This window comes from Nelusetta ayraudi, unplaced genomic scaffold (genome assembly GCF_046127955.1).
Source record: "Nelusetta ayraudi isolate G7.1 ecotype Tasmania unplaced genomic scaffold, CSIRO-AGI_Nayr_v1 ptg000168l, whole genome shotgun sequence".
In the NCBI taxonomy this organism is placed as follows: domain Eukaryota; kingdom Metazoa; phylum Chordata; class Actinopteri; order Tetraodontiformes; family Monacanthidae; genus Nelusetta; species Nelusetta ayraudi.
In genome coordinates this window covers 2270995-2290056 of record NW_027466218.1, presented here as the reverse complement: position 1 = coordinate 2290056, position 19062 = coordinate 2270995, and the positions used below count along the sequence as shown (strand labels likewise).

Here is a 19062-nt window from a genome sequence, read left to right as displayed (position 1 = left end):
TGCTCAGTGGTGTAAGGACAATCATCTTCAACGTCAACTCCAAAGACATTATGTTCACACACCCCTCACCTCAATCCTGTATCATCATCGACAACCAGACGGTGGGATCTTGGTATAACTCTAGACAGCACAGACTTACAGAAAAGGAGCCTTCTAAGACTGCTATTAGGACTCAAAGGTCTTCACCTACTGTTCCTCCTCTACCAGAGCATTGTGCAGCCAAACCCTCTGTACTGCTGTACATGCTCTCTGTCACCAACGGGACAAAACTAGGACGCATCATACACTTTGCTTCCACAATTATTGGTCTCCAAACACCCAACCTCATCAAGTTGAACGACAGATCCAGTCCCTTTGCGATCTCAATACAACATGCAGACACCGGCCGCTAAAAATTAGCTTAGGCCGTACAAGCAGGACCCCGGTCCTCTCAGTTATAGCTATCCTGAGTGGAAGACCCCGCTGATGCCCTTTTGTCTATCACTGTTCGTAATATGTCTATTGACACGCAATGTTCTCTTTTGTTTTTGCTCCGTGTGTACTGCCAGTGAAACCAAATGTCCCTGTTGGGACTATTAAATTGAAGTCTAACAATGAATCGTCTTTCTTTGTTTTGTTTTGTTTTGTTTTGGGCCTATGCTTTGGGAGAGACAGACAGTGTCGCTGTCTGTGAATAAGTACTTGAAGCTGAGGCCCCAAATGGACACTTTTCAACTGGCAGAATACCAACAAATACAGCATTAGGAAGACAGAAAACAGCCTGCTTCGAAATGTTCAGCATGCTGCAAGACTGTCTGTGTGTATCACACTAGGCCATCAGTGTATGCAAAGCTCAACTTTGGACTGCATCTTGTTGTGTTCAGGAAAACCAGCCCACTGCTGCAGATTAATTCCCCACACATAAAAATCCTGTTAGCGCCTTTTTTATTTTCCCTTTTTAGGCAATTGGATTTCACCACACGCACAGAATTGCAGACATAAAGCGGCGTCTAGGTTGTACATAAAAGAGGAACTGGTAGGAGGACACGGTCTGAATGAGACCGGCGGTCGACACAAGGAGCGAGGATCCACCTCACTGACAGGAAAGAAAAAGCCTGCAACACCTAAAAGGGAGAGGGATAAGGGGACGAATGAGAGAATCTCTGAACGCCACCACGCCTCCCGCGGGAAATAAGACACCCACCCCTCCAGCAGGCGACAGGTCCCTGACAGAGGATCGAAGCCACACTTCCCCAATGTAGGCGGAGGAAACGTTTCCTCACCATTAACAAGCAACTCTCAGGTGTGTGTGTGTGTGCACATAGAATTAATATTACATCCATAAATCTCCCACCTAAGTGTATGCAGGAGAAAGTAGGGAAGAGAATAGATATTAGTTCGTTTTCACTGGATCTATTTATATGTGGGACGCTGTCAACCTCCTTTGACCTCATCTGAGTCCTCCACCTGGCCAAGAGCCCATGGAAAGCATTTGGAAAGCAGAGATAAAACTTGGAAGGTTATTGGGCAACCTGTGAGTTTATATGAGTTTGCTTGTTGCTGTAAACTCTTGACAAAGCCAGTCAGGATTAAGGCAAAAACCTATTTTCCTCATTTTTTTTTAAAGTCATTGCAAAAATAAATAAATATTGACTTTGCAGTTCTCCTTCCAATCAGGGATGACGAATCAGATCGGTTTTAACACCTGCTGGAGGCAGACAGGAAGAGCAAGAATTGAAGGTATGTTGAAATCTGATTGCTCTGAGTGTGAGTTGAAGTGTGACCATCCAAGAAATGCATTGAAGGACAACAACAACTGCCGCAAACAGCGACGCAGCAATTCTGCCTTGTGACAAAAAAATTGACTTTGACTAAGCGAGTGGTTTAACGCAACGTGATGCTAGTTTTCCAGCAGATGCCTCTCCCAGCAGAAGGTGTTCCAGTGTCACTTTGGCTGGATCTGATTATCCGCCCCAGTAGGAGCAGCGGTCTGGCTGCTCTCCGGGGTTATTTCCAGGCGAAGGGCGATTTATCTTGTTCAGCGGTCTTCTGTCATCCTCCTCTTTGAGCTGTCCGTCTGCAATTGTTTTTCCGCCTGTCCGGCCGTCTCTTTGATGAAGTCTTGTCTTCTCAGTTTGATAGCGGAGTGAATTCTTCATCAGGGCGAGAGGGGGGAGAGTGTACTGTACTTTCCGTATTTCTTCTTGTGTAAAGAACCTTAAGAGAAATTCTTTACGAAAAAAAACACTAAATTGGCAGTTTCCATTTAAACATTCGATAACTGCACAAGACCCTCTGCGTAACACGAGTGATCCAGTTCAGACGAAGACCTTCATATACACATAACATATTACAATTGCAAATTTGTTATGCAACAGCCGTCATTTGCAAAAGATCTGTAGAGTTTTAGAGGTTAATATGGAAATTAACAGTGTCAAAAGAGGTTGTGTTTTGTTACATTGTGGGTTTATACAAAACAATTATTTCTAATCAGACAGAATTGATCGTCTGTTGTAAAAAAGGTTGGCGCAGAAAGATTAGCATCGGTTAAAACAAAACAAAACTGCTCAGTGAAAACTTCCTAATGAAGCATTTCCACCATTTTCCGCCTCAGCCCCAAGCCAGATGACTCCCCGAGTTGAATTTTTAAACGTTTTTTTGTTGTTGTTGTAGGCTCAACAGTCTAGACAGCCAGTCAATGAGAATACCAAATGTCCAAAAATTTACTGCAGCCAGTTTCAGTTATTTTATTTTATTTATTTTTTATTTTTTAAGAAAAGCAGTTTCCTCAATCTGTCCTGACGAGGAAACAGCCTGAACTGTGTTTATCTAAATATTCCACATACTTCAAGCTATCACAATATTTCAAAAAAGTAGTCCAGCCAATACTCTATTTACCAACCACAAAAACTGTTAATAACTGCAGAGGCAAAGACTCAATGGAACTGTTAGATGACAAAGATGGAGTGTCCCCTTCAGGTTGGGTATCATACTACCGGCTGAATGAAAAGCATCCAACCATTCTCAGCATTTCTATTTTTTTTTTTTTTTTTTTTTACCATGTTTGGTAAAAACACCTATCTCCCTTGAGACTTTTTCCTTGTTTACCAAAGCGAGAGACATTTTACTCCCGGAGCTCTTAAACTCTGCTTTAGTATCAGTATAGAGGTGATGCTGCAGCCAGCCAAGGGAAAATAGCATGGATCCACACGGGAAACTTGTTGCCTGAGCGCTCACTCTGTTTCGGCGCAGCGATTTGACAAGTCAGAGAGTTTTTTCTCTATTTCAGCTCAGAACGTCAGCTGGAGACGGGAAAAGGAACACTCTGGCTATCAGAGCCGCAGCCGGAGTGAATGAAATAAACTCAGTCATAAACAGAGCCTGCACAGTTTGAAAACAAATTTTACCCAAAAGTATTTTTCCACTATGTTCTTATATATTTCTCTTCTGGTCGCCTCCTTGTTCAATGAAGTCAACAAGTAATAGGGCCATTTTCTCAGTGGACAATGTGTTGATGATTGAAAAGATCATTCTGCTGGTTTATATATAGTATGTTGTTTTTTTTTATTTTATTTTATTTTTTTTCAAAGAGTGACTAAGCCAAAGACGTTTTCTCTCTCGAACCACCTGCTGCTTTTCATTACATTCAGGCAAACATTTTTGATGCGTCGGTGGAAACAAAAGCTGCCTGCGCGCCCACACACTCACTCAAGCCCACACACACTCCTGTTTAAAGAGTTAATCTAGATGAAGGACGAGGCCTCATTGGAGAAGCTTATTATCAAGTTGTTGTTTTTGTTTTTTTGTTTTTAAAAAGCAAAGTAAAGAATCCTGACGGACCTACCGACTGTTTATTGCCTCTCCATTGCAGCGTCCGTGAATCACAGCAAATAAACTGCTCCCACTTTTCAAACAAACTTAAAACGCTGTCAAAAATAACTGAAAGGCGAAAGCTTGTGTAAATCTATTCATCAAAGAAGCGGACCAATTTTAAATTTCTTCTCATTATAAAATAAGCTATAAAATGAAAATTCTTTGGTTTTGAATGACGCAAATTATGACATGGCTTTATCACCACTCTGGGGAAATTGTATATCTCATTAATTCTTAATCTGTTCATCGGTCGCCTAGCATTCAATTTCATTTATACATTTATACTTTATAAATATTCACACATATTTATATAAGATTAAAATCTCATTTACAGAGGTGATCTTTCCAAGAAGGCGCCTCAGTTTGTTTGTGTGGTGAATTAAAGTGACAGGATTTTGTTGAAATTTCAATGTGTTTTATATTTATTCTTGTCTTATGACACAGCGAGCTCAAAAACAGACTGACTCACGCCCGAAGACTTTCAGAAGCATGGGCTTATTAACATGATGCTATGTTTGTTCGTCCGTAGAGGAAATCCTACCGCTGAGATTCAAGTCCAATTCATTCCTGCTGCGCCGCAAGAACTGCCGCTGTCATCGTGAGCAGCAGGACTTCCGGAAATGCTGCAGCTACAGTGAATACGTGTGAAAGGCACAAAAAACGACATTGCTCATGACACTGACTGCAGTGAGAATACATTAAACCCAATGCATTCATTAAAAAAACATAGTGTATGGACACGATTCCAGGGAGAATATTCAGCTCTGTAATGCTGCATCCGCATTATTGATGACAACAATCTTCTCATAATTGGGAGGAATTCACCGGGCGGTTTCGGTTTGATGTGGTCTGGTGTCAAGGGAATGCGATAGAAATGAAAATATTTACTTTAAAAAGCTGAAAATATTCCAGTAAATGGCTTTGTGTAATTTCAGTTTTGTCTTGAGTGGTTTCAGTTTGTAAAGTCCCGTTAATGGAAACTGAGACCAGGAGGCCTCGTGTACAACCTTTAAAGGAATATACAGACAAGAATTAAAATTAAAACGTATACGTACGTATGTGTGTATATATATATAGATATATAGATATATAGATATACTGTATATATATCTGTAAACAATAAGTCACTCTTGTGTTTTTATTTGATAATAACAAGCATGGCAACGTATCTGCAGCAGCCTAGAATGTGGATTTGATTCTGTCATTGACATTGCTTGCAGTACGCTGTCCTACCATTACATGTCGCTGACTACCACACGCTGCGTCTTTAAATCTTAGCTGCATATTGTTTTGTCGATGCGTGACAAAAATTCAAAAATATCTCCAATACACCATTAAGAGGAGAGAGAAACATTGTGTTGACTGTCAACTACTTTATTTTGCAGGATAAATACGGCACCAGGATGCCATTAGAGGCCTAATAACCGTTGCACAAGGGATGCAATGAGTTGAGCAAGATCCACCGGCACTTAGTCTGGGGATAACGGAGTGAGCTGGGAATGGAAGCCTGAGCTGTGTGTGTTGATAACGTTAAGAAAAGTCTACATCAAAACCATCTTGTGCAAAAGGAGGTTGTTCTCATCGCTGGCTGACAGGCTGCAAATGAGAATTTAAACCAACGAGTTTAATCCTGCAAAGACATTTTTCCTGCTATTATTTCCACTCAGCGGGAGCGAGCTAATTACTTTCCACATGATGTCAGACTTTACAGCCAAAGCACTCCCTCTGATTTCTAGACTGGAAATGAATCGCTAGTGCGAGAAAAAAAAAAAAAAAAAGTCAAAGAGTAGGCAGGTAAATGTAAATGTTTCCTCAGAGTCACAATAAAATACAACAGCGGCTTTAGGTTCTTACCCTCACCAATACCATGCCCCAAATTATTGGTAATTCCTGAAATTCTTTCCTCATTCTTCTGCAGATTCTGCTCTGATTCCACTGCTTCCTCCAATAACCACATTGCGCCATCCTATCACATAACTACAATTTTAGCCTCACTTGTTGGCACTAAAACACTCATCACTCATTGCTTTTGGGGAAAATCTAAAAATTTGCTTCAAAATTTGTTAACCTCTTCCGCTTATATCGAACTATTCCTCAGTTAGAAATGTGCAGATCACCCTGCCCATTTTTACTCCATGCTTTCTTCAGGAAAGAAAAAAAAAAGGGCCCTCTGTGCATTCTGGAAATATGCTGAGCCAGGAATCCATCTGGTGGAGTTTTTTGTGAACTAAGGGAACCATTGGTAATTTGGAGGGAGAATTGGCTGGACATCTGACTCGCAGTTATTCAGTTCAGGAAGCTCTAAGTAAAAAGTCAATCCTGAGTTCCTGAGCTGATCACATTAGAAAAAAAACAACAAATTTGGCTTTCCGGCTTTCTATTTTCCATTCTTTCATTGGTCAAATTGACTTAATGAGCGTTAAACACAGCTAATTTCCTGTTTATTTTTAAACAAGGCGACTACAACACTTTGACAGCACTGCGACTGCGTTCAGTGTGATTGCCAAGCCAAAGCGGGTGGAGCAGACGGAGGAAGCTGCAGTGATGAAAGCATGTTGCAGGCTTTGTTACATTCCACACGTTTTTAGCAGATTCAGGCAGAAAACGCAGCACAAACATTGAGCACTGAGGCGGAAAAATACGATGACAGTCGATGAAGCTCTTAAGTCATTAATTGTGAAAATGCACAGATTTCTTTTTTATATAAAGTCAGATCTCTTCGGCTGAAGAGGCATGAACAACGTTTGCGTCTCTTGGGGACGACATGCATTTCATTTCAGTCCAATAAAGGTCTGCCAACGAGCTGCTTCATGTGTTCCTCCTTTGAACATCAGTGACGGCCATATGGAGAGCCACATTTTGATCTATTTTTCATTGATAAGAGGACCACAGTTTCTGCCTGAAGCATCACGCCTGGTGTCAAGAGTGCTCACACTTCTTTAAGAAAGTATATTTGCATGGATGAATGGATGAATAGACGAAGAAAGGGCTTCAGTAATGGCAAATAAAGAATTTCTTCGAATGATGTGCTCTTAACTCGTTTCTTCATAATACATTATATGACATATATTTCATTGTAAGGTAGTCACAGAACTTTTATCATAGTGACTGCTATTCAAAAGTTGGTCTTTCATAAGGGAAGTTCAGGCACTGAACTACTTCTGCAGGCGGGCCAGACTTTTAAAAGGCCAATTTGAAGACACCAAGAGAGCTTAAATGGATCTGCAGTCGTCACAATACATCAAGACCTGTGGCGCAAATGCAGCCAAAATGAATGACGCTGTTGTGATCATTTTGTTAAGTTACAAAAAGAAAAAGAAACAGCAGCACCACCAGGGCTGTAGTGGTGTTTCTTTTGCTGAACAAAGTTTTATCATTCTGATTCTCTGAGCGCTGCATCAGAAACGGAGCCAAATATTTCTGCTCACGTGCCAACTGAATAGATGACCAAAAGGGAAAATAAGTTCAGGCTCAAGTTCAGATCAGAATTTGGTATAATTTGTTTCAAATAAGTGTTAGATAAAGCATTGTTTCTGGGTCTTTCAAACCTCATTTTTCACACTGGGGCAGAGGGGGCGGAGTCTGATTATGGCACCTGGGGGTTGGAACTTTCCTGCAGGCGTCTGCTTCTGAGATAGGTGGGCTTTATGATTATGCGGAAACCCCCGACCCATTTTTCAACATCCCTGCAGGTATAAAAGAATCCAATTAGCTTCAATTCTGGACAGAAGAATGGATTGGCTTTAGCCGACAGCGGTTCACCTGCCAATCATCTGATATAAGATGACTGAAAGTGAATTCTGAAAGCTTCACCTTTTGTCAATTTCATGTGAGGTAAATGTCAGCACGCTGGTGACAGCGGTTACAGCAAGTGGGCTGATCACTTAAAGAAGCCATTGGCACACTGCTGGATGCTGCGGTTGTGTCCTGCACGTGCACCAGATCGTGACTGCCGAGGACGAGGAGCAAAACACAACGCTGCAGCCTCAAGACGTCTCTTTCTTCTCTATTGTTTTCTGTTTAAGGCCGCAGAGCAGCAGAGGAAGAACCTACTCAGACATGTGGAGGTTGTGCACGCATGCACAAACACACACACACACAGACACACACACACACACGCACGTGCAGGTCTTAAGGCTAGGAGTGAAACTCAAAACAGTGGAAACCACTGAGCTAAAACGCCTCTAAAACATTTTAACACGTTGTTTCAAGCAGCCTCGGCACTTCGACCAATTTAGTTTTGTCCTAAATTGTTTGTTTTTTGGTTGTTGTTTTTTTTTTTATCCCAGAGTTAATATTACTTTGGACACAGAGGAGACACATGGCCCCTCAAGCTTTAGTAGAGTGTACAATGTTAACAAATATGTGAATATTTTTGTCTCGCTACAATGCGTACATGATTATAATGTGAATGTGTACACTCTGTTTTTCAGGTCTGGACTTCATCTCTCACTCTGAAGGATTGTTATCATTTATTACAAAGATAATTACGCAGTTCTATGTTTAAGATGCGGAAGGAAAAAAAAACTGCAAATGCCGTCTCCCATGGTGTGGAAGCCAGCATGAAAAACGTAATCACAGCAGTTAAATGTGCTGTGCAGTTTGCCTTTAGTACTTAAGCTCATAGCCATGAACGGATTGTAATTGAAGGTTTTGGATTCTTTTTTTTTTTTTGTAGTTTAATTAATCTTGTGCTTGGGGAAAACGCTCCGCCGTGGTGGAGATTAATGGTGTAAGAGTGCTTCTTTGTTCTCATAAGAAGATGTCTATTAAAACATCTTCCGTGAGAAACAATGAGGCATAAGCAAGTTCATTAAATCTCAGGCAAGACCCTCACAAATGACCAGCTGCTCACTTAGATTTCCTATGTCATCCCCCTCTTCATAAAATAAAAGATTTGTTTCCAGTGGGGTCGGCACTGGCTGGGAACACTGAACAAAGAGGCGTGAAAGCTCTATCACACATTGTTCCGTGGCTGCTTCACTTTGCACAGGCACGCACAGCTGTGCTGAGCCCTGCAGGAAGCTGCAACCCTGTCAGACTGTGTGAGGTGCAAACGTTGCTCGTGTGCAGCATAGAGAGCCGAGTGGAGGCAGCCGGAGAAACAGTTGGGTCTGTGGCATCGTTTTCACCGAGAGACACATCATCATTAAGATGAGATGAGATGAGATGAGATGAGAAAGAAAGAAAGAAAGAAAGAAAGAAAGAAAGAAAGAAAGAATTATTGAACCACTAAAACTTTTATTGTAACATTGCAGTCATTCAAATGACTAAAAATACGCATACATGTTCATCCCCCCGCACCACCATATATATATATATATATATATATATATATATATATATATACATATATATATATATATACATATATATATATATATATATGATATAAATAATATATAAACAATCAACTTCGCATTTCATTCAGCTTCACATTTCATTTACCACATCCCATTAAGATCCAATCAAGCAGCAGCAGCAGCATTACATTCATCTACGAGAAGCTATTTTTCTGTCATGGAGCCGGACGATTTCCGAGGCCTCGTAAGACGCTGAAATATCTGGGACCTTGTTTCCATGGTGAAGAGACGATTTTCTCTTTCCTTCATGTATCATCAACCCACACGCCTTCCCCCACCCCCCAACACCCTTAGAGGCTTGGGGTCTCCCCTCATGTGAATTTTCCCCTCATTTCAACATTCCTTCAGCGTCTCCGTTTTTTGTTTTCGTCAGGCCATAAATCATTGTTAGATCCAGGCACCAAATGATAAAGGATCTCTCCTGTCTCGGTGATGAGGTGGATCAGAGCAGTGGGACCTGGGTTGTAGCGGAGGTGTGCGACCAAATTATAGCTTTTAAGTTTGTTGTAATCTTGCTAAACAATGTCCCTCAACTGGGGGAGAATCAAACCACTGTCCTTTCTTTTTTTTTTGTCTTACTTTTCAAAAAAAGAAAAAATTCTTTCATACTCCATTGGTCATGTGCTGCAACAGGGTCACTTTGCAGCGCTGACACTTCCCGCAGGCATGATCATTGTAGAAGAGACGTGCACGTGTGGTGGCGGCAATCGTCTCACCTTGAAACCCAATGTCAGACTTGGAACGCTGGCAGAGCGCCTGCATGGATCTTTTTTTCACATCAAACATGTGCGGGGACTGAAGACACGCAGAGGCCTATTTATTGTTACTAATTAACATGCAGTCGACCCGTCAGGTCTTTGAAAGGCACAAGAGGGGGACTGGACAAAAGGCTGCATGCCTGATTGCTGCTGGGAGCTCACAGATAACGAGGCCAGGTGAAAAAATGCCAGACTCGGTGGGTTTTGTTTAGATTATCCATCAGGCAAAAAGCTCATAGGAAGCGCTTGGGCTTGGAGGGTAATTGCAAACAAACCTTGGACCAATCAGATTTCATTCACCCGCTTGAGGCTTTGTTTTGGTGCAAGAGGTAAAATTAAAAAGCACTGCTAAAGTCACCAGGGAGAAACATTGTTTTCCACCGAGGAACATCTGCACAAGCCAGGAGGCTTTTGCGTAACAATTGCCATCCACTCGCCTTTACCCCTGTTTTTATTGGTCTTTAAAAAAAAAAGCTTATGGTGTATTCTGTGATACTTAAACTGAATAATAAAACTGCAGCAAGTTGGAAGTTGTCAAGATGGAGGAGCAGCTTTTTGAAATGGAAGCAGACCGGACTTAAAGATTCAGGTGAGCAACGTTAATGTGCTGTCCTACCTGGACCGGAGCAAAACGACGCGATCACAGCCAGGATACAGATGTAGCTGAGGTAGGGCATCCATGGAACTCTGTCCTGGAGAAGATGGATGATATGCGGTGAACATATAATCAGTGTATATGCAGAGCGATCCTACTCAAAGGGGCCGTGAGCTGTGTGTGTGTGTGTGTGTGTGTGTGTGGAAAACGAGGTCAGTGAGGAAGGAGGTAGACTTGGAGCTTACCTGGAAATTGAGGAACACTGTAAGTAGGCTGAAAAACAAGGCCATGGCAGAGAAACCAAAGATGAGCAGGGGCTTCCTCCCGATCCGCTCGATCACTAAGCCCTGAGGACAAGTTTAAGAATAGTACGACGTGAGACATCATTCATGTTTCCCAGTAGAATTCACTCAGTTATTTCTTGTCGTCTCTTCTGCCTTTTATTAAAAGAAATGAACATTTTTGACGAGAACAATCTGCAAACAGATCTAGAGGTGCCATTTTTGTGGATACTCGTCAATCATCATCAATTGTGTAGCAGCTCAGACTGGACTCTGTGATGAATGAAAAGATCTAAAAAAATGGGAACAATAATAAGGAACATTTATGCTTGAAAAAGTAACCTAACCCTAACCTCTAATGGGAAACAGAAATGGAATAGAACTTGCAGTAAAATTAGTCATAAAACCTGTAAAATGTCAATACATGTTACATAACATATATAAAGTCTTATATATGTATAATAAGGATTAATAAATACGCTCACAAGAGGATGTACAGATTAAGGAAGTAAAGTGTGATTGCCCGATGACAGTAAATAAAGAAAAAGTAACAATGATGGTCAAGGCTCGCATTACAACAAAGTGAATCTCCAGAGTAAAGCTTCTGACATTGGCAAATCAAGCAGTAAAGAAATATAATTTATTTAAGGCAACTGCAATTTTTATGCAAACCCTCGATCGTGACAGGTAAATGTACCTCTCGCGATCAAAACTGAGCAACGCAAACCCATGCAATGTAACTATACGGATCACACGGTCATGTGACACGGTGCTCTGGCTAATTAACCAAAACAGGATGAAACCCCAGTCACCTGTTGAGGACTTGTGTATGTTTTCACAACAAGGCTGCCATGTGGGACAAACACGCTTGTCGTCTGCTTGACAGCTTTTCCCTCTCGCAAAGTGTTTTGCCACGTGTCACATCGTCGCATTCACACGCGGACGGAGAAGCGCCGCAGATTCCAAAGTAACCGAGTGGCAGTTGTCCTGCGGCAGCTTTTCGCATCTCTGCCACCGAATGCCACTCAAAGTTGGGGACTTTGTTCCCGTCCATGCATTATGCATGACATGGTACACAAACAGTACGCAAAGATTTTTCCTTGCTGCAGTGGCTCATCAATAATTCCAAGGCTGCCTCTCAATCTCTAACCCACAGGGTCTTTCTGCCCGGGTCATTGAGGAACATGAGATGAGCACTGGACTGAAGCACGGCTGCCTTAAGGAGCCGGGGCAAAGCCCGAGACGTCCTCAACCACAACCTCGCCGCGTTCAAGTATTCATGCCGCCGCCTCGACTGCTGGCATTTCCTGAGATTGTGACGAAAAGGTCACTGGTGTTTGCACAGATTGTATCTCCGCATGGGAAGACCAGTCCAGGATGGTTTACATTGGCCTTTATTGTCCTGCTCGGCAGCACTTCCAACTGTACCGAGCTCCGAGCCTCCGCTCCAGCTCCACGTGGCTGTACGCCCGTTGCAATAACATCCTCACACACCCCACGAAGCCCCTTGAGGACAGAGAACCGTCCTCAGGTCAGACACCACCCACGCCGCGGACGCACTCAAATCTATTCTTGGGACGCCGACACACGCAGGCCAATCACTGGCCAAGCCGCAGCTCATTATGGACACTGACAGAGCAAGAGGCAAGAGTATTTCGTCCATCCATCTGTGTGTGTGTGTGTGTGTGTGTGTGTGTGTGTGTGTGTGTGTGTGTGTGATCCGCAGGAAGCTGCGGTACAGACAGCGACATAATAGAGACGCTAGTCTGTTTCGCCAGCCGCAGATCAGCCTCCCGAGACAGAAATAAACGTGTCAATTGGCTTTTAATTGGCATTCACTCCCACACGCACAAGAAGGAGCTGCTGATCACCTTCTGAGCTGCAACTCCTCCCCCCTCCCTTAGGCTTCTGTGTGTGTTCTTGTCCCCCCACACCACCAGACGCACACATGCATGCGCGCACACACACACACACACACAATTTTCATGGTTTATTTTGTGTTTCGGGTCATATTATTACATTTGACTTCTCTGCATGCTGTATGCTACGTTTAACTACAGTTTATTGAGTCCCATTAACGCAATGAACTGTACGTGGTTAGGGAACCTTGGGTTAAAAAAGAAAATTTCTCTTCAATGATCTTCACATTTAATAATTTTCACATTTTCCATTTGGGAAAGTCCCACCGAAAATATTTAATTTCATGCACTGGGCAACACTTGGCGTGAGTCACTGCATATCAGTGTTTGAACTAAATTTATTCCAGCTCCACTCAGGGGTAGAGTTGAGCCTTCTGTCTTGTTCCGGTCCCTTCCTGGAGTGAGGGAATGTTGACAACTGAAACCAAACCACAGTGCGGCAATCAGCCTGCGTGTGTTTGTTTTTTTCATCATAATCATTAACTTATTCTTAGATTTTCGGCAGCAGCATCACGGTATGAAAAGAACCAGGAGGAAAATGTGATTGGTTCCCCATTTCTCTACACTGTACTGTAAAATGAGTCTAAAGCTGCCCTGCCTTTTATTTGTCAACAGCGATTGCAGCATAACAGGGTTCGGGTAGCGACAGCTTTGGGTGGAACACTGACGTTTCACACACCAGACTGAACACAAGCATGTGTTCCTTCCTTCCAGAGGTCAGACTGATGACTTCGGCCCTGCAGGTTGGCATGAATAAAATGTCTGGACATTATTCATCATCATGAAGCTGATGAGCCATTACAGACAACTGGCCGCAGCTTCGGGCGCTGGTGGCCCTTCACATGCACGACGTTCTCTTCTGCAGCACGGCTGATAAAAAACACGCACACACGCACACACACACAAAAACCTCGGAGATGCAGCCCAGCACGCCCAGCAAGCGTTTAACATTAACTATCTATGTGCCGTTTCTGCAGGGGATGATTAAAACACAAAGTCAATCATTGCCAAGGATATATTTCGGAGCTTGAAAAGCCTTCCGTTATTGAGCGCAGCGGCTGCTGCTGCACGCAGGGATTGTTTGTTAAGGCAAATAGAATTTGCTGGCGAGGAGTCGGCCGAGTGCGACGCCGCGGCTGGATGTCGGTGATTTAATGCACGCTGGCACGCGCTCCACAGTCTCGCCGGCTGCGTGGTGACAAGCACGGCGTCACAAAAGGGCAATGGCTCAGTAGGGCACTGAGAGAGGAGGGCAGAATCTCGGCGAGGATCATTTCACATTAGGGCCAAAAAATGCACCGCGGTTTTGTCTGTTTTGTTCAGCTTGCTTTCACAGTCGAATGGGAGGCGAAGCAGAGAAAAACAGCAGGACGACTCGCAGCACGGGTTTAATTAAAGGCTAAAAAACAAGTAGGAGTTTTTTTTGTTTTTGCTTTCATTCAGATTTAATGAGATCCACAATTCAAAAGGCTCTTTTAAATGTGACGTCATGGGGCATCATAACAGCCAAGGAGAGATATTGAGGAAAAGGGGAGTGCAAGAAGTGCTTTGACTCCAGGCTGCAGCTTATTAACGTGTAAAAACACCAAGTGAAGACGTGACCCAGAGGGGAACTAAACAGAGCGAAGGTGGTGATGTGGAAATCTACGCAGCGCCACGGGCCCAGAGCCGGTCGTGTGGCCCTGAAAAGTTCAGAAGCACTTCAAACCTGAAGACAAATAAAAAAAAAAAACCTGGGACGCAAACATGAGAACATCCACCGCCGAGTGACAAACAAGCCGAGGTGATTCCTCTCTGCTGTCCCGCGAACCGAGTTTCCTAACGGCGCTGTTAGATGTTGTGCGACCCGAGGGGCGAGATAAACCTGGGTGCATGGCTCGGGGCGACTGGGGAACAATTTAGCACTGGATTTGTCATTAGCATCGGATTTGCAAGCGCGGCACGTTTGCCCTCATCGCCCACCTTACGTGTCGTAGCCACATGCATTATTAATAATTGCCTTGCAAGTAGCCCATTAAAGGGCCGGCGCGGAGCCGTAAAAGAGGATGTAATGCTCCATAATTGAATGGAAAACACTTGTATACAGTCTGTGTACAGTCATATAGAATCACCAATTTAACTGTTGTATCTTTAATTCACTCAAAGTGAGAATTTATGTTTATATCAAGGAGGCGGCATATTGCAACACCATATATCTGCTCCGGTTTAGTCACTATATATAGTGTTGCCACAGCTGGTATGAGAAGAGTGTGGAATGAAGCAGGGCATTGGGAGACTGTGACTCTTTTGGAGCTTGCTGATGAGAGAAAAATACAGTAGTTGCTGAGTGAGCTCGAGGACACCTCCTCTCTGAATGAGGCAAAAGAGGAAAATAATGCTCCATCTATTTTTGCACCTTGAATTGGTGAAGAAAAAAAAAACACACTGGCACAGACAACAAAGTAATTATATCTCCGCGTGAGAATCCCAGAGTGACAACCTTCTGCTTCCGTTTTACCTGAAATCATAATGCAAATCTTGATTTCTCCGTGGAGCGATACGGGAAGGTTGATGGCTGAGAATTCCCAAAACTCATTATCACCAGACGACGGAAGGAGAATAACTCTCCCCTTAACACTTCTGCCGCTGTGAGGTGGAGTTTCGGCTCCTGACTGCTCGCCTCCGCATACAAACTTTTTCACTCTGACTGTGGGTGAAATTCATTTATTTATTTATTTATTTAAATTGCTGGTGTGAACAAGGTAAAGCCCTCAGCCCCTTTGTCGTATTTCAAGCATGTGCGATTTTGCCAGCTTCTCTATGAATATCATACATATTTGAGGCTCCGCTGACACCCGCAAGTCAATTAATCGCCCTCTGTCTAAAGATCGTCCAAGAACAGTCACTGTGTCCTTGACCAGAGGCAGAGAACCAGAGGCTGAAACGAACTAGCGCTCAAGCTCGGCCGCCATTAATCGGTCACAGAGATGTTAGAGAAATGCATTATTAAGTGCAGCGGCAGTTAAATTATTAACGCTTTGACTCACGTGGGTGAATGTTATTCCAATGTTTTTCTGGCTGATTGTGTATTAAACGGCTGTCGGTCAGAGGTGGCTGGCGGTTGATGCGGGGAGGCAGGCGAGCAAGATCAAACTGACCTCCACCGCCGCTGGCAGTCCGCCGCTGGCAGTCGATAAGCTCAGCGTTGCACGCTAAAAGTGCCTGACTTTTAAATGAATCGCGGAGCTAAACTGCTATTACACATCTTTATTACATTTTCACAATACTCCACTAAAAAGTACGCACAAGATACATGCCACAGTATCTGTGTCTCCGGGGCAGGCGCTAAGACAGAGCTCAGGAACCAGAGAAGCTGGAGAAGCTGGACCCCAAAGTCCTCATGTTCAAGACTGAGTGACCAGAGTTCAAGACTCGATCATTCTTTCTATGTATATCAATGGAGTTACAGCTTTGTGAATACTTGGATGTTCCTAGTGCGACTCACGCTGGCCTGTCTACCACTATGGCTCTTCACCCCAACCGGTCAAAGCAGATGGCGGCCCTCCAGCGTCGGGGTCTGCTCAAGGTTTCTTCCCACTGGGGAGTTTTTCCTGGGCTGGCATGCTGCTCTGGAGGGATCACTGAGTTTTCTCTTTTTGATTGTGCAAAGCCCTTTCAGACGCCTTTGGCTGTGATTTAGCGCTTTAAGAATTAAAGTTGACTTTATTGATATTAAAATGGAATATATAAGCAGTGATTAAAGTGTAATGAGATACGCTGTTAATAGTATGTCTTGCTTTTTTTTCTAATATGGTCAGTTGTTGTATGGAAACCTCAAAGCTCACATTTTGTTCCCATTTTCAGGTTGTTAGTTGATTTCTAGAATATGTTGCGTGTGCACGTGCACTACCTATAAAGCACAGAGAGCAAAAGAAGTAAAGAAAAGTTTCCATCTTATTTCTCAGACCTGATAGGATAAATTCTGATAGAAACAGGGTTGTGGGTTGAGGGTGAATTTGGCTAAAACATTTCATTTCATTTATATAATAATAACATTTTCAAAAAGAATATTCACTGTGACCAGAGATCTGGATGACCAGGCCGCTAAACTTGAAATACGCTTCAATTCAGGCCACATGCATTAGCAAAGCGTTTCCCCTGCTTTCAATCCTTTTTTATTTTTTGTTTTATTCATTTGTTTTATTTTTTATTTTTTGAATGCATCACTGGAGCACGCTTGACACAAATACTCCAGTGCCGACTGCCACATTAACAGGCTGCCAATAGAGATGCTCTCACCAGATCATTGCTCCTCTGAGCAGCTCCCTGATCCATTTAGCTACGGATCCGGCACCAGAGCAGCATTTTACCCCCGCTGACAGCCTTGTTTTGTCACGTCAACAGAGGGGGGTGGGATATTTGTTCATGAAAATCTACAGACGTTTTTTATTGAGATTACATAGCCAAACCTCTAGAAGCCAGAAAGCTGGAAGGATTGTAGAACTAGTGTGAAAACACCCGAGGAATTGTGATGAGTGCAGGCAAAGTGGGACCGCAGCCACTCATTTCCTTATCAGCAGCCTCACTCCCACCTGCTTGGTTGTTGTAGAGTAAATACTCACTGAGATGATGGCGGACAGAGTCTCTATTCCCCCGGTGCTCAGAGTGATGTATGGGATGATGTCCTGGTCAAAGCCCGCTTCCGTTAGGATCCCATTGGTGTAGTACCAGATCTGAGAGCAAAGGACAAAAAAAAGTCAAGAAAACTTCTTAGATGTTTATGCGTATTGCCATCTCATTACCAGAGGTTTTTTTTCTAACTTAGTTTGAGTATATTAGAATGTTGAGCTTTCAGTGCTCGGTTCTCTGGACACATCCTGAATGAGCTGGAGATGACTGTGCTCCTGGCGGCGGTGCCGCCCTTGGCCAGCACGCGAGCTGAGCCAGAGTGAGGCGCAGATGACTGCTGGTGTCAGGCAGGAAGTGACGCGGTAGGAGGGCGAGGCCTTCACCTGCGTCAGTGCTGCTGCGTCACGCCGCCAAAGCCGGGATCCCACACCGAGCCTTGCAACTTGACATTTTCTCGACAGTCTTTTCTCCGACCTTCAAGCCTTTCTCATTAAAGGTCATTGGCAGCATGAAAGGAAAGGTGCAATCCGTAGATTATACTGGCTGACGGAACCAAACCAATCAAAGCTAATTAAAGTTCCAAGGTTGTTCCCATTTCAAGCTCATTATTTCTAATCACAACTGCAGTGAAACAGCCTCAGAGGAATACATATTCAAAATCCTCTTGGCTTGCAGAATTCAGTGAGGCTGCTGATGCTGAACCATTTCAGCTCAAACTCTGAATCAGTGGTGCCCAACCTTTTTAGCACCACGGCCCGGTTTAATGTGAGACAATATTTTCACGGACCGGCATGAACACGCGATCATTGACGGGGAGGGGGGGGGGGGGGGGGTTGTTCCAATAATATATTTGTGGAGCATTAAGATTTCCTTTTTCACATTTCAAAGGCTCTTTTTCAGACCATTCTTTTGTCGCAGACACCAATGTCTATCTATAAATCTCGAGTGAAGAGTGTCTTTAGCCCTCTGTTACAGCCTCCTGCTTAATCCTTGAGTTTTGCTTGCTGCTAGAACTGATGCTATGTCGGGCCATCATTTTTGGCAGGGGACAGGCACAAGGATGACTTAACACCTGGCTGTCAGCTGGGAGAGATATCGGTGAGGGATCATGTGACATCATTTGAGGTTGATTTCCAGAAAGGCCTTTTTTTTTTTTTTTTTTTTAGCAAACAAAAAAGTAGTACGGTGGACTTTTTTCACCCCCGAGAGCAATTTGTCACATTGACGGTCACTCACGAAATGCTTATTGCCGAAATGAACGATGAATGTTTTTTGAAGGTTTCAAATTATACCTTTCCTAGCAGAGTGTTCACTTAACTGAGGCACTGAACCTCGAGGACAGTTTCTGTTCAGCTGAGAGCCAAGAGGCGGGCGGCCCAGGTACACAGCTGCGGCCTTCAGCTGCAGGTGCGACAGAGGCTGAGCTACCTTAAAGGTCCTGTGTGTCAAATTTCTCAGGAAGCCTGGTATTTGGGGGAGCCCGTCTGACAGCGTGTTTCATATTTAGGGCACTGTCAGGGAGGCTTCCTTAAAAAATGACAATGAAGATGGCAGCGAACAAGGAGCAAGATGCTTTTATTATCTTCAAAATTAAAATCAACCCAAATCTTTAAACACATTGCCACTGTTTGAATGGTGACGGTCGTGACTTTTCTGGATGCTTCTGTTACTCAGGTGCATTTTCAC

General features: G+C 43.5%; 1 protein-coding gene across 5 annotated transcripts in view; it reads right to left on the bottom strand.

The window, feature by feature from the left end:
• slc2a9l2 (solute carrier family 2 member 9, like 2) overlaps positions 1–19062 on the bottom strand; it is a 69134-nt gene that overhangs the window by 16726 nt on the left and 33346 nt on the right. For all 5 annotated transcript variants that reach the window (XM_076014471.1, XM_076014473.1, XM_076014470.1 and 2 more), the window contains exons 9-11: positions 17370–17480; positions 10814–10915; positions 10590–10665 (exon numbers count right to left, since the gene is read on the bottom strand). In XM_076014471.1, coding sequence (XP_075870586.1) covers positions 10590–10665; positions 10814–10915; positions 17370–17480 — 289 coding nt within the window. The remainder of the gene's footprint in view (positions 1–10589; positions 10666–10813; positions 10916–17369; positions 17481–19062) is intronic.